This window comes from Mus caroli, unplaced genomic scaffold, assembly GCF_978045245.1.
Source record: "Mus caroli unplaced genomic scaffold, Mus_caroli_1 scaffold_5, whole genome shotgun sequence".
In the NCBI taxonomy this organism is placed as follows: domain Eukaryota; kingdom Metazoa; phylum Chordata; class Mammalia; order Rodentia; family Muridae; genus Mus; species Mus caroli.
Window position 1 is genome coordinate 62,096,274 of NW_028227260.1, and position 27,272 is coordinate 62,123,545.

The window sequence follows — 27,272 nt, forward strand, 5'->3', positions numbered from 1 at the left end:
GATATGGAAGGAGAGAGGTAAAGAGGAAGTATATCTTAAGATCAAGTTTCACATAATGCCAGATATATTAGCATATACTGGTAGGATTATCTTTTCCCCGCCTACAAATAGCCTAAGCACCCTCCAGTCATAAAAATCAGAGAGAAGTAAGCTGAACAGCAGACACTCCTCCTTACTTCCCACCTCAGAGCAGCTGCATGACTTCCTGAGGATTCTATTGCAGTAGCCAGAGATAAACACTCATTTGTGCATATAACGTGCAAGTCTCCAGTTTCTATTCTTCTTCCCTCTCTGCTCTTTCCCTTCCCCCACTTTGAACCAGGGAAGCCAAACTCTGGCGGGGTTGAAGCGGCTTGAGAAGTACTAAGAAAGAGGAAGAAGAATCGAGGTCTATTGGCTAGCAAATTTGCCATGCCCTGACCTCTCTCCTCTGGAAAAGAAACATTCCTAAAGAGCAGGAGCCCTGTGAATGGAGTGGACCATCCCGAGTATCCAGACTTATTTGCAGCTCACCATCCAGGGTTAGCTCATCAGGAGACTAGCAGGTTGGAATTTCTGAAGATTTGGATCTTGCTTCAGGGAGCAAAAGGACCTTAAACTGTGAAGCTTGGAATCAGCAGGTAAGAAAATTGGGTTGGTTGGAGCAAAGTTGAACTGATGGCAGATTCTACCAAATGCCTCAGAGATTGTGGATAACTGCTCTGCCTTATCTGCCTTGAATTAAGCTGCTAATCTGAACATCTGCATTCTTTCGGCTTTGGTTCTTGGCCAGAGATCTGATCATATAATCAGCCTGTCAGCAAGTGTAGCTCACTGCCTCTCTTGCATGCTCAAAATGGCAAACTGTTGAGGTGGCATTCCTCAAGCCTCCAGCACCTTTACAACTCAAGCAAAAGTGCAAAATAGGCCTTAAGCTCCCATCTTAAGGCTACCGTGGAGCTTCTGTGATGCAGTGATAAGTGCCTTTAAATGTGGAAAGAATGTGTTCAGCCGCTGCTGCTGCTGCTGCTGCTGCTGCTGCTGCAGGTAAACCAACCAGTTGGGGGCTGACCTAGACTTTTCACAAGGCACTTTCATGCTTTGTTTTCTTCTTACTTAATTCACTTTACATCCTGCTCAAAGTTTCACACTTTTAACCTTCTTGGCATCCTATAATTGAGACAGGATGTCCCTCTTTCCCCCACTCCCTCATTCTCATCATAGTTCTCATTCTACCCTCCCCCAGCCCCCTCTCTTAGGTAAAGAGAAAAGTGACTCAGACAGGTTAAGGAATTTCCTTGCAACACACCACACTGCAAACTGGCAATTTGACTCAAGACTCCAGAAAGAAAGCCCTATCAACTTACAGACAACTAGTCGAAATACCTATGACCTACTTTGTAACTTAGTGTTTAACTCACTAGGTTAACTTTAGACTAAGAAGTCATACAATGCAATCAACCACCTGGGACAAGAACTTTTTTTGTCTTCTTAGCTATGTTCAATGGTATGCAAATAGACTGGCAGGCACTACCTCTTTAAATCCAGTGGCTCTAAATCCCTGTCTCTGCAATTGTTTTGAAATCAAGGAGATCAAACTAAACATATATTTAGAGGGCAACTAACTTGGATCTGTTTGTATAGTGCTTTAAGAATGATAGCTGGTGAGATGGCTCAGTGGGTAAGAGCACCCGACTGCTCTTCCGAAGGTCTGGAGTTCAAATCCCAGCAACCACATGGTGGCTCACAACCATCTGTAACAAGATCTTGACTCCCTCTTGTAGAGTGTCTGAAGACAGCTACAGTGTACTTACATATAATAAATAAATAAATAAATCTTTAAAAAAAAGGAAAAAAAGAATGATAGCAAACATTTTATAAAGATTTATAAAGTACTATTACCAGAGTATATTTTAGATAAAATTTGTGTCTACATAATTTTAAATGTATCATATCTGTGGCATCAACTTTAAGTCACTGAAAATTTATTTCCTGTCATTATTTTTCAATTAGTACCCCAATCATGACTAAAGTTTACCTCTGTCTACATAGTAAATAAACATAATGAAAATATTACGTTTACATCTATCTCTTTTAATAATACTGCTCCTCGTTCTCTGAAAATCCTAATTATGCTGGGCATTCAAGTCCTACAAAAATAATCTAGACCATGATCCCATCAATTAAAACAAACAAACAAAAAAAAAATGTCACAGGCTGGAGAAGGCTGAGCTAGCCCTGTCAGAGTCTTCCTGACTTACTGTTAGCCTTTTTCACTTCCCATTACCTGTCCCCTCCTAACTTGAATCAAACCTGATGCATCTATAAACTCTATCAGAGAAGAATGATTCTTCTATGGCCCAGGAAATTATAAATTGGCCTTTGGTGTACGGTGGGCTGATAATGAGGAATCCTAAAGAGAAAGAACTCAAACGACATGTCAAATTTGGAAACCTTGAGATCATGTAATACTTTCTCAATTAGTATAGCTTTTTCTCTCTGGGCTTCCACTTTTATTTTGGATGTGAAAAGTTTGAACACAGGCTTCTGAGCATTCTATTCTCAGCAAGCACTCTACCACTGAGCTACACCCCTAGCTATTACTTTTGTCTATTTTACTCTTCTCAGGTTCCTATTAAAATATCTCAAAGTTATTATAATCTAGCAAAAAAAATATTGTTTAAGCGTAATACAAAAAATGCCTTACCTCCAAAGTGGTTAAGACATAGTCCTCATGCTTAGGGGAAATCATAATGCTGTGACTATAAACATAAAGAATGTAGCAAGATGAGATAATTAAACTAGTGTCATTTTTTTTTATCATTTAATGAGGCCAGAGGTAGTGGAGATGGCTTCAGAAAGGAGGTAAAACTTGGGATTATGCTCAGCAAGTTTGCCTGTGGTAAATGGTCAAAATATTGCAGTATTTGGGTTTCATTCTACTACCAGAAATAGGATCAGGGGGTGTGCTTTACACCTGCAGGGTGCACAAAGAAGCCTTATCTGACTACAGAGAACAGATTGGGTTGAAAAATAACAGAAAGGAAATTTAAAAGTTCAAAATTAGGTTCGTGATAGTGGAAATGGAATGAAGAACTCAAGAGATCTGTAAGAGAAAGACCAAATAGAAGTCTTGAAGTAATTAAATTACAGGCATTGTTAGAACAACTGAGAAGTTATTCCAAGATAGTAATCCTGTAGAACACAGGCAGTAATATTAATGCTATTGGTAGCAACAGGTAACCTGAGATAAAAGTGGGAATGCAGTACATGATGAGCTCTTGAGTTTGAGGTGATGGCAAGAATCCAAGGAGAAATGTCTGAGAGTGATTAGAAATTAATGACAGATAAGAGATGGAGACCAATGTTAAATCTATGGAATGTGATAACAAAGGATAATAAAAACCCAAAGTACTGGCAGTGGTGGCGCACGCCTTTAATCCCAGCACTCAGGAGGCAGAGACAGGAATGTCTCTGAGTTGGAGGCCAGCCTGATCAACAAAGTGAGTTCCAGTACAGCCAGGGCTACATAGAGAAACCCTGTCTCAAAGAACAAACAAACAGAAACCCAAAATATATTTTCAGTGAACAAATTAAGGTATGAAGATGTCAGTGGCTACGTCTTCAGGCAAAAGAAAGAAGAGAGTCTATAGGAATGTGACCCACAAGAAGATAACTACCATTTTTCCCAAAAGCCAAGAGTCTTGAGTGAACGTACCAGGTTATCTAGCTAGCTAGCTAGCTATTTAAAATTAAATAGATAGATATCTATCTAAAATTAAATAGATAGATAGATATCTATCTATTTATTTAAAATTAAAATACAATTACATATTTCCCTCTCCCCCTCCAACCCCAAATATATTCTCTATCTCATAGGTTATTTTTCTAGCTCTCCCCACCCACCCAGCAATAACTAACATGTTGTCTCATATATACTATGAACACAGAAATGAACATAACATAATGACTGTAACATAAGCATTGGGAATATCTGCCTCAAGATGTCTTCCAGTTTGAATTAATAAGTTCTTTGCACCTTTTCAGTAGCTACTCTGAACTATCCTGTGATCTCAATAAAAAGGAATCTAGGTCAGAGAACTAAGAGCCCATCCTAACTTTGGCCTTGGCATTTAACTAGCTGTGTTCTCTCTACCTAGTTACTGAATATCAGTATTTCTTGATGTCTTTGTGTATCAAATGCCATAAGATAATGATAGGAGGATTTTTCTAAATTTATTACAATGACATATGTGAGAGCAACTTCACAATTCAAATAATCCAAAGGGTTTTATTCAAAGTGCATTCAATTCAGAAACAAATTTTTAAAAAGCATCACACAGTTGAATGCATATGAGAAAGGGTAGGGCTAGCTGCTTCCAACTTTCTATACCACAACTATAGGATAAAGGCCTATTAATATGGTTTCGCCCCGGGTTTGCCACTAGCAGTGCCTGCCATGCATGTTTCAAGTGAATTCTGAGAAGAGTAAAATAGCATTTCAGATCTATTTACTTGATTTTATTAGCCTAACTCCATTAAACCTGCTGATTCTTATAATCAAAAAATTAGTTATCAAAATAACATTTTCACAAAGTTCAGAACATAGTACAACTACTCCACTACTGTAATCTAAAGCAATTTGTATAACATAGCTAGTCATAAAGTACATCCCTTTCATATAAATAACTACATATAGTATATATTTCATATACATACATAACATATATACATATATATCATATATCCCTTTCTAAAATACAAACACCTCATAGCTCTTTTACCCCTTACCTCAATGTCATCTGGGTTTCTAGCCATGTGAACATCTAAATAGGATAATTTTAGGAGTGGTGAGAAAAGCCTTCCTAGCATGAGCAACCACCTGAGAGATATATTCCTACTATTCAGCCCTACAAAGGAGACTGGTTCACAAGGCAGAGTCCCAATTTGCTGGTCCTCAGTGAGGAGATACAACTACTATTAAAGTCTGACAGATTCATTGCAAGTAGTGGCATATCTTTGTGTCTACAAAAGGCCAATAGAGGAAGCCTTTTGATTCAGTTAAATAAATATAGAATCAAAAGTACATTAATCTGTGTTACAGTCCTGGTCTTAAAACACCCTCAAATTGCAATTCCTTTTGCCTTTCAGAATTCTCTATAGGTTAGTAAGTGTTGAAACATAGTTTTCACCTCATCAGTCTTGTACTCTGCTCATTCGCTCTATTCTACCCCATGCTGTCGCATCATGGTTTCTCCCTTTCTCGGTGCCCCGCCACTGCTCCTTCCAGTAAGTTCAAGAAGTGAGTAGGATTATATGAGGGGGAGGAGAAAAAGATTTAAAATTTCATAAAACATTTACCAGAGAGGGGACCTTTTAGAAATAAAGGAGGATGGGACATAAAAAGATAAGTAGAGACCCTTAGACAACTAAACATAGGGTTGGCTTCCCTTTTGATGAACAAATCATCATTTTATTTTGTTTTTATTTTAGTACTTGTATAATGAATACATTGCAAGCAGTTAAGGTCTCACTTTAATGGAATTGGCAGAAAAGCAAAATCATTTGAGATATAGTCTTAAGTAGTTTCTGGGCACCCTCAAGAGTTTTTTTTTTTTTTTTTTTTTGTCTGTTTGTTTGATTAGGAGGTGTTGTTGATTTGTTTGGTTTTGTTTTTATATTGTTTTGTTCTGTTTTTAATCTTTCATCAATTCCATTTCAATAAAAGAGATTTCACACACACACACAACAAAACAAAACAAACCCTTACAAAAACCGGGCAGCGGTGGCGCACACCTTTAATTCCAGCACTTGGGAGGCAGAGGCAGGCAGATTTCTGAGTTCTAGGCCAGCCTGGTCTACAACATGAGTTCCAGGACAGCGAGGACTACACAGTGAAACCCTGTCTCAAAAAAAAAAAAAAACAAAAAACAAAAACCAAAAAACAACAACAAAAACAAAACAAAAGGCAAGGTGGGGGAGGGGGAGAATTTGACATCACATTTTTGATTTTAAAGCACATGATTGAATAAGCTTTCTCGTCTGCAGCCTTTGTTTTGTTTTTGCATAGGATTACGTTTGTACTGCAACACTCAGACAGTTTGGACACATCCTATGCACTTGTGCTGATGTTCCTAGGAAGTCTCCAGGTTTTGTGTGTTATTAAAGGCCGATGCTTTTCATTTCAGGCTCATTAACATTTATGCCTAATCTTAACTTGAATTCTTATTTAATATAAATAGGTTATTCCCTTGATATCAGAGAGTTTGCTGCCAGGATTCAGGGATCCAAATACTAAGAGGTTAAGAGCACGACTAAGAACTAGCTGTGAGCAATAGCCATGGTGTTTCATGAGATTCCAAATTGCTTTTAGTTACCACAAAATTATTTAAGTCTGGAAGACACTGAGCCAGCTAGTTAGTCCTTACAAAATGTTCAAAAGCATGCAGAGTGTCTGTAATATGTTTCTATAATCCAATATAGGAGTAGAAGTATCCACCACAACCACCATCACCAACATCACTATCTCCACCACCACTGCCACCACCACCGCCACCACCACCACATACCCACACATATGCACTCACCAAGATCTCTGTAGCCTTTCTGTGACTTGTATTTCCATTCTGGTCAGGTTGTACACATAACTTTGATCTGACTACTGTGTGCAGTGAGACATTCAGTATTTTCAGTTCTGAAATGCCGCTGTCTAAGGTTCTTTGGAGCTTCATATTGTCCTGTGTCTGCTTTCCAACTATCCAACAGCAGAGTTGTCTATCTTAACAGAAAGAAACTCTTGCTAAAGCAACACCTAAGAGATATCACCAATGCAATCTCAACACACTTAGAGCTTTCCATAGCAGTGAAAATGCTGCTAACCATGTCCTTGGAAATAACAAGAGAGAGAGAGAGAGAGAGAGAGAGAGAGAGAGAGAGAGAGAGAGAGAGAGAGAGAGAGAGAGAGAGAAACTACTTATAGGAATGTTAGGACAGGCATATCATACACCTGACTGAATATCTTTTATTACCACCACAGGAAAGAGCCATGAAATTGTAGGTACAGCTTGACTTTATATAGATAAATCTGTATGAAAGATGGGTTATCTTATTCCAAACAATCAATAGCCCATTACTCAATAAACATTTTTATTGCATGCTTTTATGGAAACACTGAGATGATGTTTTGGGATCATAGTGCTTAGGAAAACAATAACTGGCTTTTTTTCTCTCCTGCCTAAGAGAATTTCACTAGAAATACAAGATTCCTACATGTTGAAAATGAATGATATTAAAATATTGATGGCTATATTATGATACACATAATAGGCATAATGTAAGTAAAAAATGAGAGAAGTGAGGGATTAGGCAGACAAAGTCAGTATCACAGCATAAAACTTAAATTCATTCTTGTATGAATAGGAAAAAAGATTTTTGTATTTTCATAATGTTATCAGTTTATAAAACATTAATATTTGTTGATTTTCCTATTAGATTATATATCCATCCAACAAATATTAGTAAGTGGCTGCTCTATCAAAAAGTTGACAGAATTCCTGCCCTATGTGGCCTTACAAGATTAACAACACTGAAGTATATTTCATGTCCCAGCACTAAGCTACATAAAGAAGAACAGGGTACTTGGGATTTGCTCAAAAAAATTGGGGCTCCACAGAGCTACACCTGTATCAAATATATTATCTACATCTGGCCACTACCCAGCAGAAATGGAGGAAGTGTCTGTTGGAGGAGACTGAACCCTGAGTCCCAGCCTCCTCTACTTCCCCTTCTACTTTGGCCCTAACCTAACTACCCAGCCCTGATGGCAGCTCTCCAACAGCACAGGCACAGACCATCATTTACTAGAAAGGTAAAGGAAGTCTTGAGGAAGCATTGAACCCAAAACAATCACAAAACTGCATCCAACTACTGATTTAATCATCTGATCTCTTCCGTTTTTGATTTAAAAACACAAATCATCAGCCTCTCCCAGGCTCGTTATCAAACACATCATTGGGTTTTTGGATTCTTATCAGTCTCAGACCTAGTCAATTTTTGAACTCTGCATCTTTTAAATATTTTCCAAGTGTTCTTAGTAGCCTCCTACAAGCACCCTTATTTCATTTCTACTTTACACAACTGTTTATTTTCCTGTACAATGGCATCCACATTCCACCCCCCCTAAATATGATCCTTAACTCTTAGATCAAAGGGTAGATCCAAACCCATGTTTGGAAGTTATGTACTTTGAAAAAGCACTTAAAACTATAGTTACCCTTCTGCAATTGACCACTTGGGAGAAAAAGGAGAAAAACTGAATAAAGCACACTCATTCTCATTACTGGGTTCATTATCTGCTTAAGTAGTTATGTAAACAACAGTACTCACACAAAAAGAATAATTGTTGCTGTGATGGATGAGGTAGTAGACTATGTACATGAAGATACATTCATAGAAGGCAGCTTTACACTGAGCCAAGATGTATAAATGATGATTTCTCCCAGGCTCGCCTCTGGCTGTGTGGAGGTACAAAAGGATATATTGTTCCACTGTCTTCAAGTAGACAAGGAATAGAGAGATAGGATTCTGAACTAAGGTGATAAAACATAGTCAAGTATTTCAAAATAAAACTCAACAGAACTTGATGAAGGACAAGGGTGGGATGGTGTCAAATATGACTCCTAGATTCTATGCACCCAGAAAGTTGGTTGTATAATGAGGAATAAGAGAAAGCAGAAAAGTCTCTTGAAGAGGCTAACTTGAGGGAGAAGATGGTAGAAAAATTTTAAAAGTCAAATGGCTCATGTACAGCAGAAATGCAATACTAAAGTTTATGTACATAGTTTGTTAGTAAGAAATTACTGTTACCCCCATGGAAGTTGATAAATGCTTCAAAAGAAGAAAAGCACAAAACAGAAGAACTCCAACACTCAGAAGGCTAAGGTGGAAGTATTGTGAGTTCAAGTCTAGCCTGGTATACAAATGAAACCCTGTTTCAAAAACATAGCAAAAGGGAAAAAAAAAGCAGAAACAAATGCTGGCATTTTGCAAACCCTGACCACACTGACGATGTCGATAAGGCATCTGAAAAACAGATCTCTGATGATATTAAGAGAAACAATGGGGATGGGTGCAGCAGTGTGGTAAGTAGAAGCTCTGATTGTCAGTGGATTCTGATCCCGTGTATGATAGGCAGCTGCTTTTCAGTGCTGGCTTTCATTTTAGTTACTGCTTGCTTGCTTGCTTGCTTGCTTGCTTGCTTGCTTGCTTGCTTGCTTGCTTGCTTGCTGAGACAGGGTATGATTCAGTACCCCTGGCTGACCTAGAACTCAACATGGACCAGCCTGTCTCTCCCTCCTGAGTACAAAGGGTGAGAATTGTGTGCATTATGTTGGACTGTGTGTTCCTGATCCAGTCCTTACCACTCTATGTCCAACCCTAGGCTACAGTTTTACCACATGTTCAAAGACCCCTCAAACTCAAACTAGTAAAGATTCTTGAAGCAACAAAGGGCACATTGTACATGAGTTAATACATTTCTCTGAAGGTATGGCATAGAATTTTACCAGCCACTCATTGTGTTTCTGTTGCAAATGCAATAGATTATGCTAACCACTCAAGAGAGAACTGGGGAAGTAAAACAAGAAATCAAATGGTTAAATGAGGAAATGTGAAGATGTAGTCCTTATCTCTAAGGAACTTGCAATACAGTTGAACTTACTGGCCTCACTTTCAGCCATAGTAAACCATAACTCAATGGCCACACATAGACATGTTCTTTTGTCTTTGTCAGTATTCCTTCCTTAGTCTGCATCCTGTTTTAAGTTTACAATTACCAAATGAACTAATTTTTTTTCTAGAATGGTACTCAATACCTTTAGCTTCTTTCTTTCTTTCTTCCTTTCTCTCTTTCTTTCTTTCTTTTTTGAGGCATCATCTAAACATTATATATATATATTTTCTTCATTTACATTTCAAATGCTATCCCCAAAGCCTCCCCAGGCCCTGCTTCCCAACTCACCCACTCCTGCTTCCTGGCCCTGGCATTCCCCTGTACTGAGGCATATGATCTTTGTAAGACCAAGACCAAGGGCCTCACCTCCCACTGATGGCTGACTAGGCCATCCTCTGCTACATACTTTAGCAACTTTCTATCACCTAGTTCCTGCATTCTTTCCCAAATTGATATCTCACTTTTAACTCTAATTCTCATAGGCTAGCCAAGCAGACACCCACACACCCAAATATACATATACATATACATACACATACACATACACATATACATATGTATATACAAATAACATGTCATCATATGTAGCAGCTCAATCAAATGTTCATAACCCCTGAATATGCCAGGCTGTTTTACACCACTGTCTCTCATTCATTACACTTTCTCCTCACTGCCTAACCCACCCCTGTTCTCTTTTAGAAAGCTTTTTATAGCATATACTAATTATTCATAACATATTTATATTACATTTCATTTTGTTTTGTATGGGATTTTTTTTCTATGATAGGGATTTACTATGTAGCCCAGGTTAGCTAGAAAGTTACTATTTAGCCCAGGTTGGAGTTGAATACACAATCCTCCCACTTCTTCAAGTTTTCAGTTTTTAGGCATTAACTATCATGCCCAGTTTGTCTGTGTATTTATGTATTTCTGTTGCAGCAGCTATAATGACATTGTACATTAACTTGCTAATATATATGTGACCTCTTTCTAGAAGGCAGGAAAATCTTCATGTGGAGAGTGTATGTACTTCAAAGTTATAACAGAAAACATAGATATATTAAATGGCTAATAACGTATTTTTTAATATAGCTAGCATATCACCACAGGGTATAGAAAAGTACTGTATGGAGACTATGATGTAAGAGATTGGCTTAAAGATGATTTGAATTACATCTGTTATCAATGAGAACAAGGACTACTTCACATGTGGTAATGTGGACCAAGCAAAGGAAAGGAAATCAAATGAAGCTAGTAAGAAGGTCATGTTGATAAGATGTCCATAGGAAAAAAAGCAATGGGAAAGTGACTACAAGACTGACATGCAATGTTTTTGTATTGCTGAATACTTCTCCAAATTGCATTAAGAGTTCATTGGAGCTGGGTGGTGGTGGCGCACGCCTTTAATCCCAGCACTTGGGAGGCAGAGACAGGCGGATTTCTGAGTTCGAGGCCAGCCTAATCTACAAAGTGAGATCCAGGACAGCCAGGGCTATACAGAGAAACCCTGTCTCGAAAATCCAAAAAAAAAAAAAAAAAAAAAAAAGAGTTCATTGGAAACCCTTGAGAGGGATAATAAGAAGGAAGACTTGACTGTACTTTAAGACAGACTAAACCAAAGATAAACAAGAATTTTTTAAAAAGCATTGAAATTTCTAATATCCAGTGAATTATATTCTCATAGTATGACACAACAAAAACAAAAGGCACAGTGGAATTCTTGCGATTTATGTGGCCCTCTGTGCAAAAGTGTGTGCAATTGTTGTGGCTTGCATATTACCTGGCATTGATGAATACATCAGTGTTTAGTGAAACAATTTGAGGCATCTGAAACCTAACTGAGTGCTGTGCTAAAGGATCGCCAGACCATTCTGGTGTCCAGGCTTAGCCACTAATTCATTCTGCTACTTCCAATAATTCTTCTGTCTTTTTGAGTCATAAAGAAAATGGGGTTCCATTAGATGTTCTTCTATCTCTAATCATGAGTATAAACAATTTCATTCCATACATTTTCCTTTGAAAATAGACTCTTCTCTCATAAAATACATCCTGACCAGTTTTGCCTCCCTTCGCTCCTCTTACCCAGATCCACTGCCCTTCTGTCTTGTTCAGAAAAGAGCAGGCTTCCAAAAGACAACAACCAAATATGTAAAAGCATGATACAATAAGACAAGGCAAAAGTCCTCACATCAAGGATGGACAAGGCAACCCAATAGGAGGAAAGGAGTCCCAAGAGCAGGCAAAGAGTCGATACATATGTCCCCACTGTTAGGAGTCTCACAAAAGCAACAAACCATAACATATATACAGAGGACCTGATATATACTCATCACAGAGGATCATGCAGACCCCCTGCTTGCTGCTTTAGTCTCCATGAGCCCTTTGGAGCCTTGCTTAGTTGATTTGGAGGACCTTGTTCTTCTGGTGTCATCCATACCCTCTGGCTCCTACAATCTTTCTTCCCCTTCTCTAGCAAGGTTCCCCAATCTCTGAGGGAGAGGGACCCAATGGAGATTTCCAATTTAGACACTTTCTCTGCACAATTCCAAACAAACATTTTTAATTGTCAAATATTTATATTACCATATAAAGTGTTAGGTAATCTTATGACATTTTGGAACAGTGTCATGATTCACCTTCCCCTTCTCCTCCCCAAACTTCCTACTACTCTAATCCTCCGTTTGTAGCTTCCCCACTCTGGCCTCTTTTCCTCTTTCATGGATATCAAACCATTTTTATAGCCCCTTCTAGGAGCTTCCTTTTTACTGAGTAGCTCTGAGATTCTTTTCAATATTCTAATATGCATTTCACTTTCATTGGCTTTTTTTTTTTTTTTTTTTTTAGTGATCTCATTTAGCTTACACTGTGTGGAAGCATAGCTTTCATCCCTTTTCTTTTTTATTTAAAAACAGTCATACAATATTTTCAGGTCATATTCTTTGCCATCTCCTAACTCCTCCCAGATCATTGCTACTTAACCTCCTGTTCTTTCTGGGGCTGTGGGACAGATGAAAAACACCAACACAAATCAGGAAGCTCTAGTGTGTGCTTGATATCCCAGTAACATTTCATTGGGAAAAACTGATTTCACCTTTCCCAGTAGGCATAAATTGCAAATAGCTTCTTGGTTAGGATTGTGTGGAATTTTGTGTCCATCTCCCTTTCTCAGAGCTGGGACTTCTTCTGGTTTGAACCTGTGCAGGTGCTGTGCATGCTGGCACAGAATCTGTGAATTCATATGTGCCTCAGTCCTATTGTGTCTGGAAGAAGCTGTTTCCATGGTATCATATACCACTTCTGGGTCATACAGTCTCTTTTGTAAAGTTCCCTAAGCCTTGATAAGAGGGGTTTGATAAAGATATCCTATTTAGAGATATTCAAACTCTCTCACCCCCTGTCACTGTCCAGTGGTATGTCTCATTGTCAATTACCATTCATTGAAAGAAGTTTCTCTCATAAAAGTTGAGCAATGAATTGCTCTATGGATATAGCAATATATCATAAAAGATCATTTTATTGCTGTGTTCCTTATGACTCTAAATGTGATCATGTCTGGTCTTGGACTCTCATGAAATCCTGAAGTATGAAACTACTCCATTACTCTTTGAGTAGGATTTTATAGCAGAATATGCATCAGAGAAGCAAATTTTATATTATGATAACATTTGTAATCCTTTCAAAAATTGTCACTGAGTAAGATTTACACTCTTGCTATAGGCAGTCAGGAGATTCTGCAGTAAGAGAAAACTTCGTAAATATGGTGTTAAATACAACTAACTTTGCATTTCTGATTTATGAACAAGTTGAAGTTTGCATTCCATACCTACTTTACCTTTTCCCTTTTCCCCTTACTTTTTCCCTCTTCCTCCTCCCCCTCTCTCCTCTCCTCTTCTCCTCTTCTCTTCTTTCTTTATCCTCTGTGTTTTTCTTACTCCCCCTTCCAATTCATTCCTCTAATTAGCACATTCTTGACTGGTATTTAATAAATTCCATAAATATACTTGCTAGCAACCTTACTAACATCACCTATCTCACTTAAGTTTTTCAAAGTTATTTAGAATTCTAACTCCACCCACCAACTGATAACATATTCACAATTCCCATTCTTTTCCTTTATCAAAGATATAAATAACACAGATAGCTAAGGCTAACTCAGTTGCTGCATAGTATTCCTGAACGGATAAGAACTAGGTATCATTTTCAGTTGTGATTCCTGCTACCAACTCAATGCCAAGCAGAAACACCTACTAAGGACATAGTATGTCCCAAGCCCTCAGTTTTACTTGCTAAGAACATTAAGATGTGTAAGATATGCTTTCTCAAACAGATTCAGTTAAACTAGGCAAAATATGTAGATAGGTACATAGGCATTTAGAAAATATTTTCAATTAGGACATTATGTAGCTATACTATATTTATGTGCTTTTTATGCAGGAGAGGAGTTTTAGAACAAGCTAATTTGTTTGTCTGCATACAAACTGCTTAACTTATTGTTAATACCTTTTAACATTTAGTATAAACTTATCTTGAAACTATGTATAAACATCTTTCTAGAATAAAGCTAAATTTAGGAATCAACATCAAACTTTAGCCTTTAAAAATTTAGTTGGAGCTCAGTACATCTAATAAAATTAATTAAACTAGCAGTTTGGAGTAATTTAGATGAGCTTCAATGGGCATTTCATTTTATTCTGTTTATGATTAGACTATAAGCTTTTAATTACATAGGCAAAGTCAATTTAGTCCAATGTATGTCAATTTATAACTTTTATGTGCCATAGCCACAGGGCTAACTTTGAATTCACCCTATCTACTAAGAACAGTTAACTGGTTAAGTGTGCCTGAGAAACATGTTATCCTTATTACTGGTTTTGCCACACTTGAGGACATATGGTACAGCTTGTTTCTTCAGATCAACAGTGCCCAACAGCAAGCAATGGCAATCAGCTTTCCTCTTGGGTTCTTCTTCAGTTGTATTATCATCATCATCATCAATCAATCATCATTATTTTATACCCCGATACAGTTTCTCCTCTCTCCTCTCCTTCCAGTCCTTCCTCACCACCTCCCTTCTGACCCCATCCTCCACTTCTCCCTTTCTCCTCAGAAAAGGGGAGACTTCCCCATGGATATCAACCTGCCTTAGCACATCAAGTTGCAATAGGATGAGGTGCATCTTCTTCTATTGAGGCTAGACAAGGCAACCCAGTAGAGGGAAAGGCTCCCAAAAGCAGGCAACAGAGTCAGACACAGTGCCTGCTTTCACTGTTAGGAGTCCCACATGAAGACTAAGCTACACAACTGTTACATACATGCAGAGGGTGTAGGTCAGTCCCTGATTGCTCCCTGGTCAGTGGTTCAGTCTCTGTGGGACCCTATGAGGTCCAGATTAGTTGACTCTGTGGGTGGGGGGGTTTGTGGTATCCTTGATCCCTCTGGCTCCTTTATTCCTTTCTCCTTCTCTTCTGGATGATTACCCAAGCTTTACTTAATGTGACATTTTTCTTTCCTTTTTTAAAAAATATTTTTTAGTATCTCAATGCAGTTGCAGGTTCCCCTCTCTCCTAGCCTCCCAGGCCCAATCTCCACCTCCCCTATGTTATCCCACCCCCATCCACTCCTCCATTTCTCTTCAAAAAAGGGCAGGCCTTCCATGAATATCAGCAAACATGGCCTATCAAATTGCAATTAACACCTTTCAACACTACACAAACCTACCTTCACCTTGGAACCTTCAGCTATGTTCTCAGGTTTTGCTATCATTTGGGCTTCTTTGTCATGGTTTTAAGTGACCATTTTTAATTACTATATAAGGTATCAGATCTCATTAGAATATTTTTGAGCAAAGTGCATTTTAGTGTTTCTCCTCTCCCTTATCTCTCTCACCACCCCTTCACTAATTTGAACCCCTCCTTTTATCTTCTCCCAAGTTTCTTTTCTTCTTTGATGTCCCATGTGTCCTTTTCTTGAGCTCTCATTCCTTCTCATCATCCATTTTTGTCCTTCTTAATCTCCTTCCTAATTTCTTAGACTTTATTCAACTTAGACTCAATTACACAGACACAGAAACACACACACACACACACACATGCACAAGCACACACATCCTTACCTTTAGTTTTTGCATAAGTAACAGCAGCATATTGGATATCAGAAAGATTAAGCAACTTGCCCAAGATCACACAGCTAAGTATAGATACAATTATGTTCAAAACTCTCTTCATCCATTCAAAGACTACTGCAGTTTTGCCTCTATGTCTATTTTTCTTACCTACTTAGAAAAATAAGATTTGTTTTCTATTTTCTTGGAAAAATTTGCCTTCTCTATAAGAAATAGTATTTATAATTATCTGACAAGGGAGATACAATGATCAAGAAGGTGGTCTTCCCAGGGCTAGACTCACCTATTGCCCTCTAGATGTGCTGACCCCTGTGATTTCTCCCTGTAGGAAACTGCTACTTCCAATAATTCTTCTGTCTTTTTGAGTCATAAAGAAAATGGGGGTTCCATTAGATGTTCTCTGGATGTTCTTCTATCTCTAATCATGTTATAATTTGTAGTAGTCGGGGGACTGGATTGGCACTCCTTCCAGTTTAAAAAAAAAAGAGCAGTCTTTCTTCATAAAACAAGGACCTTTTTATAAATAATAATAATATAGGATACAACTGTAAGCATCCATTGACCAAAGACAGTATATTCATAAAACAGACTAAAATTTATCCTTAGAAGAGAAGAAAATTTTAATGACATAGATGTACACTGACAATATTATGCTAAGTGAAATAGGCTAATCACAGAAAGACAAATACTGAATCATTCCATTTACATGAATTACCTAAAACAGTCACATTATCAGAATAAAGGAGTAAAAGGTCAGGGAATTAAAACATAGAATACAAGAATCTACTAGTTAACAAATGTTGCAATCAAGCAAGATGAAGACACTTCATGGTCAGTTTTTTTTTTTTAAACACAAAAGCATTTATCTTGATAGTATGAATTTCATCAAAAATAGTTTTGATTTATTACAGGAAATATATTCAAAGGTAGTGAGATACAACTGGCAACCAGCAGAGATGCAGGGACAATTTTGATCATTAGGGAGAAGAGAGCAAGTGTGTTTGCTTTGAGGCATCTGAACTCAAAAATCATCTCAAACAAATGACCTAATTTTGCACTTTGGATCCCAGAAGACTAAAAATAATTCCAGAAAAACACAGGAAATAACAGTTGTCTTAAGTGAAACTTGGTATCTTTACATCACTGACTCCACTTAGTTTAAATAAAAGTATTAAAATAAATTAATAAATAAATAAATCTTTCTACTTGGGAAGGAAAGGACTCATTTATTTAGGTTATTAAAGGCATGGAAACAACTATTGTCCACATTAAGGAAAAGACACTCTTTCCTGGTAATCCAAGACTCTTTCTTATAAATTTTGCAAAGCAGATTTCAGGCATCTGCTATGATGTGGGTTACGTGATCAAGCAAGATGGGCACCTGATACAGGAAATGATAAAAAGGAACAATAACTTCAAAGTTTAATGTGCTCCAAAACTAGTTGTTTCTCCTTGCCTCAATATTTCCAAATGTGAAGCTAGGCTAACAATGATATTTACTTTTCAGCTTTATTTTCAAGTTTATACAGAAAGTGTATAACAGGGAGTAACTGTGTAGGATATTTTAGAAAGTTAATTGTATAGAAATACACGACCTCTATGTGAGTATAAGCTTAAAGTTGTTTTCATATGAAAATATGTACTATCAAAAGCGGAAATGTAACTTTAACAGAGGAAAGAGCATAGAGGAGGCTCTGTGAGCCCTGGCATGTAGAGCAATTTCTAATCATAATAATTATCACTTAGTTTAGAAAACAGAAGCAGATCTACAAGTGCTGCCTTTATAAGGCCCGACCAAGCCTATTAGATTCTAAATACAGCCAAGACTGCAGATAATTTATGTCTGTGTTTGTCACTGCAGTTATAAATCACTTATATTACATGCTCTTGAGAAAAATATAGCCCTGATCATTACAGATTTACTGAATAATAAATTAGAAGGGACCTTAAAGGTCATAAAATATAACCCTATTGTATTACAAATAAGTGAAGGTTTGACAGAAAGGAAGTGATTTTCCAAAAATCACTTAATTAATCACTCACAACAGCCTGAGGTATGAACCAAGTCTGCTGGCACGTAGTCTGTTAAATTTCCAATCATGGTATTTCTCCATACAAGAATTCTCTCTCATTTTAAAATCACATAATAAAATGATACAGAAAGGTAGACTCAAATCAACCAATATTTAAAGCACACATATACTATGCCCAGCAGGAAATATAAAACTAAGAAAATACTTTGGTTATACTAGTGGAATTCAAGAAAGAACAATAAGAAACACTATATTGAGTGATCACAGATGACTATGACAAAGCAATAAATAAAAATCAAGAAAGATAGAAACAGCATATCCCATCACACCCACATCAAAGGAGAAGAAACACTAAATTAGGTTAAGATGGTCAACAATGATTTTTTGTTTTACTAAAAACAAAGTGTCACCAGGACCATTTTGTTTAGAAGATACCAGCCTGGGGACTACTTATGTCAAAATAATACATAACTGATACATACATGCATACATACATACATACATACATCACATCTACAAAGCTGTAGGTACATAAGTTGGGCCCGTATGTTCTTATAGCATTTCTGAGCTCTCTCTTATTTACTTTGTTAAATTAGTCTCTTATTTGCTTTTAATATACTCAGAAGTCTAACAAGGAAATACCCTTTTCCTTATAAGAAAATATGCTTTATAAGAATAAGGGCTTTCCAAATAGCGTGATAGTTACAAGAGTCTGGGGTTTGGTGGTGGGCAGTGTGAGGAGAGAAGGTCATTAAATGATACATAACTTTTATTAGATAAGAAAGGTATGTTTTATTTAACCCTTGAGATATATTTCACAGAACAGTGAAGACAGAAATTATGTGTTTAAAACCAGTAATTTCTAGTGTAACATAAACTATTGATTTCCATTTTTATTTTATGCCCCATATTTGCTAAAATATCTTGTTCAATGAGATATATAGATCTTCTGTGGAATATAGAGATTATAACTTTCTTTGCAAGAGTTGTGCAACAAGGAAAATACAATTGTCCTTTAGTCATGGACCAATATTTATTAAGCATATGATCTTGGCTATTTAAATTCTTTAGACCGTGGATTTTTTTTAAATGTATATATTAAGTAGAACAAAAGTGAAATTCTAAGGGATGATTTTAATTAAAATGTTGCATTCCAGTGAGAATAAAATTTCATAAAACCTGGACTAGTTGTGTCCTGTAAAATGAAAACATATTGGTATGACTGCTATGATACTGTGGAAATGTTCTGAAATTAAACCTCTAAGTGAAATCCCTCCCCCCAAAAGAATAAGGGCTTTCACTTATTCAGCAGAGGACTGCCTGGTCTGGCCTCAGTGAGAGAAGACACACCCAACCCCTGAGAGACTTGAGGAATGGGGAGGCCTGTCGGGGTGGGGTGGGGGTGGGGTTGGGGACATCCTCTTGGAGACCAGGGTGAGAGGGGAGAAGGAATGGGATGAGGAACTGTAGGAGAGCGGACCCAGAGGGGGATAACGACTGAACTTTTTAAAAAGATTAAAGATAATTAAAAGAAAAAAAAGAATAATGGCTCTATAAAGTTTATTAACCAAAGTAGTACCAAGTAAAAGAGTTAAGTTATTTGAATCAAAATCATGTATCTAGGGTTAAGAATTATGACTCAGTGGGTAAGAACACTTACTATACAAGCATAAAAGCCCTTGTTCAAATCCCCTGCACCCATGTTAAAACCCAGGCATGGCCATACCTATAATCCCAGCACTGGGAGTATGCTTGCTGGCCAGTCAAATTAGTTGAAAAGGATGTCTCCAGATTCAATGAGAGACTCTGTCTTAAGGGAATAAACAAGAGTGATGGAAGAAGACACCAGGTATCCCCCTCTGGTCCCCATGCATCACCACACACAGCATATGTATCTAGAACACACACACACACACACACACAGGCTGATAAGGTTGCTGGCATTGGTAAGAGCCTGGGTTTAATAGTCAGTATAATACATAAACATAAAAATTACATAATTATGCTCTTATTTCATCACCTCTCCTGCACACAGTTAAAAGTGACAATATCTAATTCTGGCAGAAGAAGCCTACTTTCAGAAACAAGAGCCTGCAAGTAAAATAAAAGAGAATGAGGGGCAAGATGTGGGATCATAGAGCAATGAATGGCTGCTATATGTAAACAAAGAATTCAACAGGAACTGGGGTTGCCTTACAATTGCTAACTTGAAGAAGAATGAAAAAACTATACTATTTCCCAGACAATGTAACACTTGCTTGTGCATGTAAATGTTAGGCTAGATTATAATTACACAACCACCATGAAAAGGAATAACTACTTAGCATGCTAAATTTATAAGATCATACTTCTCATATATGGATTTTAGAACTTCGTAAGCTTCCTTTCTTGCAGCAGTCTAGGGAGAAATGCCAGCTTTATTTAAACAAAAATCTGTTGAAGTAAATTTCTTTCTAGATTAGATAAGTGAAATCTCATAATTTTATGATCAGAAATAGTTTGTACATTTAACATTCATTTAGTATATGTTTATCAGTGTGTTAAGACATGGGAAAAGCAAATAAAAAATGCTACTTCTCGAATAATAAAATTTAAGAGCCAACTCTGAGTAATTCTAGACCAGCAATCAACACTTGACACAGACTATAGCAGGTTCCAAGGATCCACTACTTACCTGGAGAAAGGAGGCCAATGGAAGAGGGAGAAGAACCTGGAGATGCTCTGGAAAAATGGCTATCTAAGTATGGAGTGGACACATTTTATATCTTTGAATTGCCTTTATTTTCTTTTTGATTCCTTCCTCTCCCCCACCTTTTTTGTTTTTGTTAGTAGACTTCCTTTGGAAAGTTCCAGCCTGCTTCTACTTTATAAAAATAAACTGGAGGAAGGTGTTTATTTTATTAGCACTGGGACCACACATAAAGAAAAAAGTGACCAGCCTCTGGGGAATCTTGCTGGCAGACAAGAATGAGGGTCGCCATAACACAACAAAAATTGAGAGGTGTCAGGTTGCTATTGCCTCGGGAAAGCCTTTCTTTATTCATTTCTGACATACTTGTTTTATCTGCTTGATTCTCAACAGTAATTTTGTTGAAAGGATACACACCTCTTTAAGTTAAGTATTCAAGACTCTAAAACTATTGCTCTCCAGAAGTATATATGTGAAATTAGTGACCAAAACTACCAAGTACTATTTATGAGTCTGGGGATCTAGTTGAAGCTCTATTAAGCCATTCTTCTTTCAAAGAACACTGTGCCCTAAGTCATTTCAGAAAAGTTTGTTTAATATTCTAACTCCTCTTCCTAGCAAACTTAAGTCCTTGGGTGAGAATTTCCAAGTCATTCCCTCTTTGAACTTTTATAGTTAAATCTTTATGAGAGAAAATAGGACTTCATATAGAGAAACATTGTATAATGGTACGCTTATCTTTAGGTGTAAAAGCTGAATTTATACATCAGCAGACATCTGTGACCACTCATGGTCCGTATTCCAAGACTCCCTCCCCTTGGGAATGTAAAAAAGAATAAAGGGAAAACAAGGAGCCCTGGAAGCCAATGGCCAGCCCTAAATCTGTCAGTATAGCTTTGATGTCCCATCACACTCTGGATCTGTATTTGAGGCTGCTAAATTCCCATGACCCTTCCAGATTGCTTCTGAGGGTCACTAACTCCTTTTTTTTTTAATCTTATGATTTCAGCTTGAACGTACTCTGACACTACAATAAGAACAGTTGCCACAGTAAGAAGGGAAGTTTGTGAAAGGTGCTGTGTTATCAGATAGAGGTACGATTCCCATTTCAAAATCCAGTTTGTTCAATTTGCAATTTTCTTAATGAAGTAACATTCCTAATCATTTGTACTGAAATAAAGTCGACACCATTTGTGTTTACTCCTTCCTTTCATTAGTCAATTCATGATTCATTTACTTTGTGCTAAGGTGGCTTTTACTAGACTTATCACAACCTCAAATAACATTTGAGTTATTACTCCTCAGCTCCCACTTCCTCTCCCAACTGTGAGCTGTTTGAAGGCAGGACTGGGTTGTTAAGAAATCATAGGCTTCCAAAGGAGTTAACTCTCTATATCCATCTCCTAGGGTCACATCATTAAGGAAATCATAGTAAATTGTGCAAAATCTAATTAAATGCTGCTTAGACACTTTATATCATTATATGTGAAATGCCTACTTTACATTAAGTGATCTTTACCCCTTTAAAATATAGTCCTTGTTTAAATTTTTTGCAATCTTCTTTTTATGCCTTAATATAAATAATTGGCTTGATGTATGTGTAAATAATCAAACCTAAATACTGCATTTTATAAGAACATTTATTCTGTTTCAAAGAGCTCTGCTTATTAATAGAATTGGGTGGCTTTCTCTTCTTTTTGTACTTTCCATTGTTATTTATTGGCTCTACTTGGCATCTTTTGTTCAAGAAACTGAGAGTTTCAAACTTACTTGTAAAATGTAATATACAAACAAATAATTTGTGTATAAATGGCATGGGTATTTTTAACTCTTGCAATTAAGCTTTATAATTTAGTAACTTAGTACTTTAAGAAGCAATTTTGTCTACATCAACATCTTTAGTTTCTAAGATTGAAGAGACTTTAAATTATAGTGCAATAAGATGGTCACTCTAAGTGGTTTGAAATGGATAATTATACTTTCAAATGATAAATGGTTTATCACTCCAATTAACACTGAGCATTTATGGGCAAAGATGATGCAAGGTTCTGTAAAGGTTATTTATCAACTAGAGTCTTGAAGGAGAGATAACACATTACTGATGTGCAAGACAGGTGGAAAACTCTCTAGGAGTTCTACAAGGATAGAAATTCCTTTAAATGTAGAATGAGAGAAGACATGGTCAAAAAGATGTGATTTAGTCTGAACAATAAAATAGGAAGAATATGAGGTAATGGATGTGGTTTTGATTTTGTCTGTGTATTGTTTTTTGATCCAAGGTCTCCCTGTGTATCCTAGGCTGATCTTAAATTCACCATCTTCCTGCTTTGGCTTCTCAAGGGCTGAGATTGCAGAAATGTACCTCCAAGGTGGGCTTGCGATGGAGCTGCTAATTAGCTTTATAGTGGCAGACATTCCACAGTATATGTCAAATCATCATTTTATGACATGATTAGTAATCATTTCATGGTGACCATATAAGATAATGTAGTATATCATATTATAGACACAGATTTAAAACATGCTACATTTATTTCTCAAATATTATGGGTAAAACTAAAAAGAGGAAAGCTATATCAAAAATCTCAATAGCACCATCTAGTGCCTCATAACATAAAATGGATCAGTTTGAAGAAAATACCTAAAACAATATTAGCAAAAGGAGTAGACTAATTTGGGAAAGTTTTCCTTCCTTTACCTGAATTCAGAGAACCAATAGGAAAAAAACCCAGAACACAAATTAGAAACGAATGCAGATATTAGGAATGGTGGGCTGGGTCTTCTCTATAGCTTTAGAATTATTTCTCATCATTTTAAATCTTATATTAAAAGTTCTTGGGAGAAATGGAATTTTTTAAATGCTAGAAAAATATAAATAGGTGGAATGGCAAGATGAATGGAAGAGACATCATGTTGAGTGTGTGAAAGTGTTGGTTAAAATTCTGGCATATTCTATCCCACCTGCAATAAATACCAGAGCTGTCTATCTCCATATACCCACTATGTGGACAAGATTTATCCTATTTCACACTAGTAGCTCTTTAATATGTTGCCATTCTTCCACACACCTTATTTACCAGAAATCAAGAGCCATATGAAAGTTAACAAATCAATACAAAACTCAGTATTTAATTGCTTCCACTTTAACAAGTAACTAAATGGATCAGAAGAGCACTGGAGAAATAACTATTTATGCTATCTCACCCCTAGCTGTTTCTAATCAGAGGTTATTAACTGCCCAGAAGAACTTGGACAGACCAAGTAACAATCTTTTGCTATGAAAGAACTAACTGCATATATGCCTAAACACAAAGTTTTGAGTACAAATCTGAGAAAAGAACAGGAATGAACAGCCAACAATTTCCTTACCCAACAAGTATATTCCAACTAACTATACCACATATTTCCTTGGAACCTTAAATTATGGTACAGATTTTTAAACTATAAATTTAACCTCTTTTGAAACTTTTTTCTCTCATTATTATTATAACTATGACCACCAGGTTTCACCTGCTGTGGTGTTCTACGGATCTAGACCTTAATTTCAGATTAAGAATCTCTCCCACAGCAGTGAGTTTCACCAACATAAATTATATCATCTTTCCTAGGTATGACTTCTATCCAGAAGATGTTATCTAGTTCTCTTTTATGGGAAAGCAAGTGTTTTGTGCAGATTTTAGTCTCTAGCTGAACTTAAAGCTCTTATAAGCAATACATTAATACTTAGATACTGATATGAAGATTATGAACATGAAGATGATAATAGAAACATACACAGTCATATATGTAAAACTGATATATTTAAAGTTTTTTTCTGTAAGTGAAAAATCATAAATTCATTTGAAGTGAAATTTCAGAGCAGTCCAATCTACAATATGAAGGGCGTATTTTACCTAGGCTTGGGGGTTAACAAGAAGTCTACCAGGCAAACATAGAAGACAAAGAGGGAGAAAACATTTTTTGCATGTCTGGAGGACCTAAACCTTCCTCTTGGGGGCAAAGTTCAACTGACTCTCTCCTTATAACCTGACAACAATTGCTTCCAGCTGTGGTGGATTGTATGTGAGCAGCACTAATTGGACTCAGTGGATTATTTCTTAAGCGGAGAAGGGGGGCATGAAGTTGGGAGGAAGCTGTGCTGGGAGGGGCTTGGAGGGCAAAGTTGATGTTGGACATGATCAAAACACATTGTATATAAGTATGAAATTTTCAAGTAATAATAAAAAGCTATTAATTTTTAGTTGCACAGAAAATTACAGTGACACTATGAAATAAAACAATGACATGCACTATAAAGATCTGGTTTCATTAACAATAGCCCTTTCATATATTGTAGGCACCAAGCAGACATTCCTGGAGAACATGAATGGAACTGAAAATCTGACAACATCTCTCATTAATAACACGTGTCATGACACAATTGATGAATTCCGAAATCAAGTGTACTCCACTATGTACTCTGTGATCTCTGTTGTGGGTTTCTTTGGCAATAGCTTTGTGCTCTATGTCCTCATAAAAACATACCATGAGAAATCTGCCTTCCAAGTATACATGATTAATCTAGCCATAGCAGATCTACTCTGTGTATGTACATTGCCTCTCCGTGTAGTCTATTATGTTCACAAAGGCAAGTGGCTCTTTGGTGACTTTTTGTGCCGCCTCACCACCTATGCCTTGTACGTTAACCTCTATTGTAGCATCTTCTTTATGACAGCCATGAGCTTTTTCCGGTGTGTTGCAATTGTCTTTCCAGTCCAGAACATTAATTTGGTTACACAGAAAAAAGCCAGGTTCGTTTGCATTGGAATTTGGATTTTTGTGATTTTGACAAGTTCTCCCTTTTTAATGTACAAATCTTACCAAGATGAGAAAAACAATACTAAATGCTTTGAGCCTCCACAGGACAATCAAGCTAAAAAATACGTTTTGGTCTTGCATTATGTGTCATTATTCTTTGGTTTCATCATCCCTTTTGTCACCATAATTGTCTGTTACACAATGATCATTCTGACCTTACTAAAAAATACAATGAAGAAAAACATGCCAAGTCGTAGGAAGGCTATAGGGATGATCATAGTTGTGACAGCTGCCTTTTTAGTCAGCTTCATGCCATATCATATTCAACGAACTATCCACCTTCACCTTTTACACAGTGAAACTAGACCCTGTGATTCTGTCCTTAGGATGCAGAAGTCAGTGGTCATAACCTTATCTTTAGCTGCATCAAATTGTTGCTTTGATCCTCTGCTATATTTCTTTTCAGGTGGAAACTTTAGGAGAAGGCTGTCTACATTTAGAAAGCATTCTTTGTCCAGTATGACTTATATACCCAAGAAGAAAGCTTCCTTGCCAGAAAAAGAAGAAGAAATATGTAACGAATAATTCAAACTTATCTACAGTGCAGAACAATGAAAAAGAAATTCCCTAACAAGTATTTTTCTAAATAAAATTTTAAAGTGTTTCCCATTAATAGTTTACAAATAATTATATCTATTTCATTTATAAATACTATTATTTGATATTTTAAGTGTTCAAAACTCAGTTTATAACTGTGAACTAACCCATAGAGTTCTTTTTGAAGACTCACCAGAAACTGAAGAATGTTCATGGTTTGGAACTATAAAACTGAGTATGAAATCAAGAATATAAAAAGGATTTAAAAGGCTACGTACTAGACTTTTGAGTTCAGCTTTTAAATATAGTTTTAAAATTAGCAAATAGTCATCCGTCACCCTAACATATCCCTTTACATGCATGCCATCAGATGAGACCTGGAGATGACCCAGGGCGTACATTTGGTCAGCCGTTTCCTTTGTTGTACTGACTAGCTAGGTAAAGTAGTGCCCTGTCTTCCAGAAGAGAATGTTCAAGTACTAGAACAGACCAATATTCAGCCAAATAGCTCCACAGGCTGCATGAAATTTACAGTATAGAAAATAAAGAAGATAAATCTGATCAAAGGCCAGTTTGTCTCTAATTCTCTTCTGCCCGTGACTCAAGCACCAGCAAAAGAATGGTGTTCTTGCTCACTGTGGTTCAATCCCTATTCTACCTATAATCCTTCCTTAATAAGTAAGGCAACTGGCATTCCCATATATGACAGAAGCAGTCAAAATTCATCAGAAGTAAAGAAAATAGGTCTACTTTCCTACATGAGATTTGTTGGAATCAAAATTTACTATGTTAGATAGCAGAAGAAAATTTGAATATCCATGTCATTAATACTTTAATAAGTATATGCATTTATATGTATGTATATAAATATATGTAATCTATCTTGTTCTATGATATGCATTTATTGTTAGTTAATATGAGATTTATTGTTGTTTTATACTTCTTTCTTTTTTATTAGCATGTTGAAAGTAATATTTGTTTACAGTGATTTTTATATTATAGCAGAAGCTTTGTTCTTAAAACAAACCATTGAAAACAGCTTGGTTGTGACTAAAATATGATATTCATTGACAAAGTTTTACTGAAGGCCACGTTTTTCCTAACTCTGAGTTTCAAAACTCACATCAACTCAGAAGAAATAAATGATAACAGAGATGAAAACAAGAAAAACCATGAATGGGGTTGTGTCACCATCAGCCACGTGAAAACTTTTTCTATTTCACTTCTGCTGGACCCCTTGGGAAATTTTTGTTTAAAACATAATAAAGAGAGGACTCTAAGGATGAAAAATAACTGGAATTTGTTGATTTCTGTTGAACATGTCTG

General features: G+C 36.7%; 1 protein-coding gene across 3 annotated transcripts; it reads left to right on the top strand.

Annotated features, from left to right (window-relative positions):
• The first annotated feature begins 213 nt into the window (after positions 1-213).
• On the top strand, positions 214-26,786 carry Cysltr1 (cysteinyl leukotriene receptor 1). Of its 3 annotated transcripts, none has more exons than XM_021153871.2 (4): positions 214-620; positions 21,562-21,646; positions 22,832-22,921; positions 24,889-26,786. In XM_021153871.2, exons 3-4 carry the CDS (start codon positions 22,909-22,911, stop codon positions 25,932-25,934), a joined length of 1,059 nt encoding a protein of 352 aa, XP_021009530.1. In that variant the 5' UTR covers positions 214-620; positions 21,562-21,646; positions 22,832-22,908; the 3' UTR covers positions 25,935-26,786. The 3 variants fall into 3 exon arrangements, with proteins under 3 accessions (XP_021009530.1, XP_021009531.1, XP_029328846.1); XM_021153872.2 differs by having other exon boundaries at positions 22,851-22,921; XM_029472986.2 differs by lacking the exon at positions 21,562-21,646.
• The last annotated feature ends 486 nt before the right edge of the window (positions 26,787-27,272 follow it).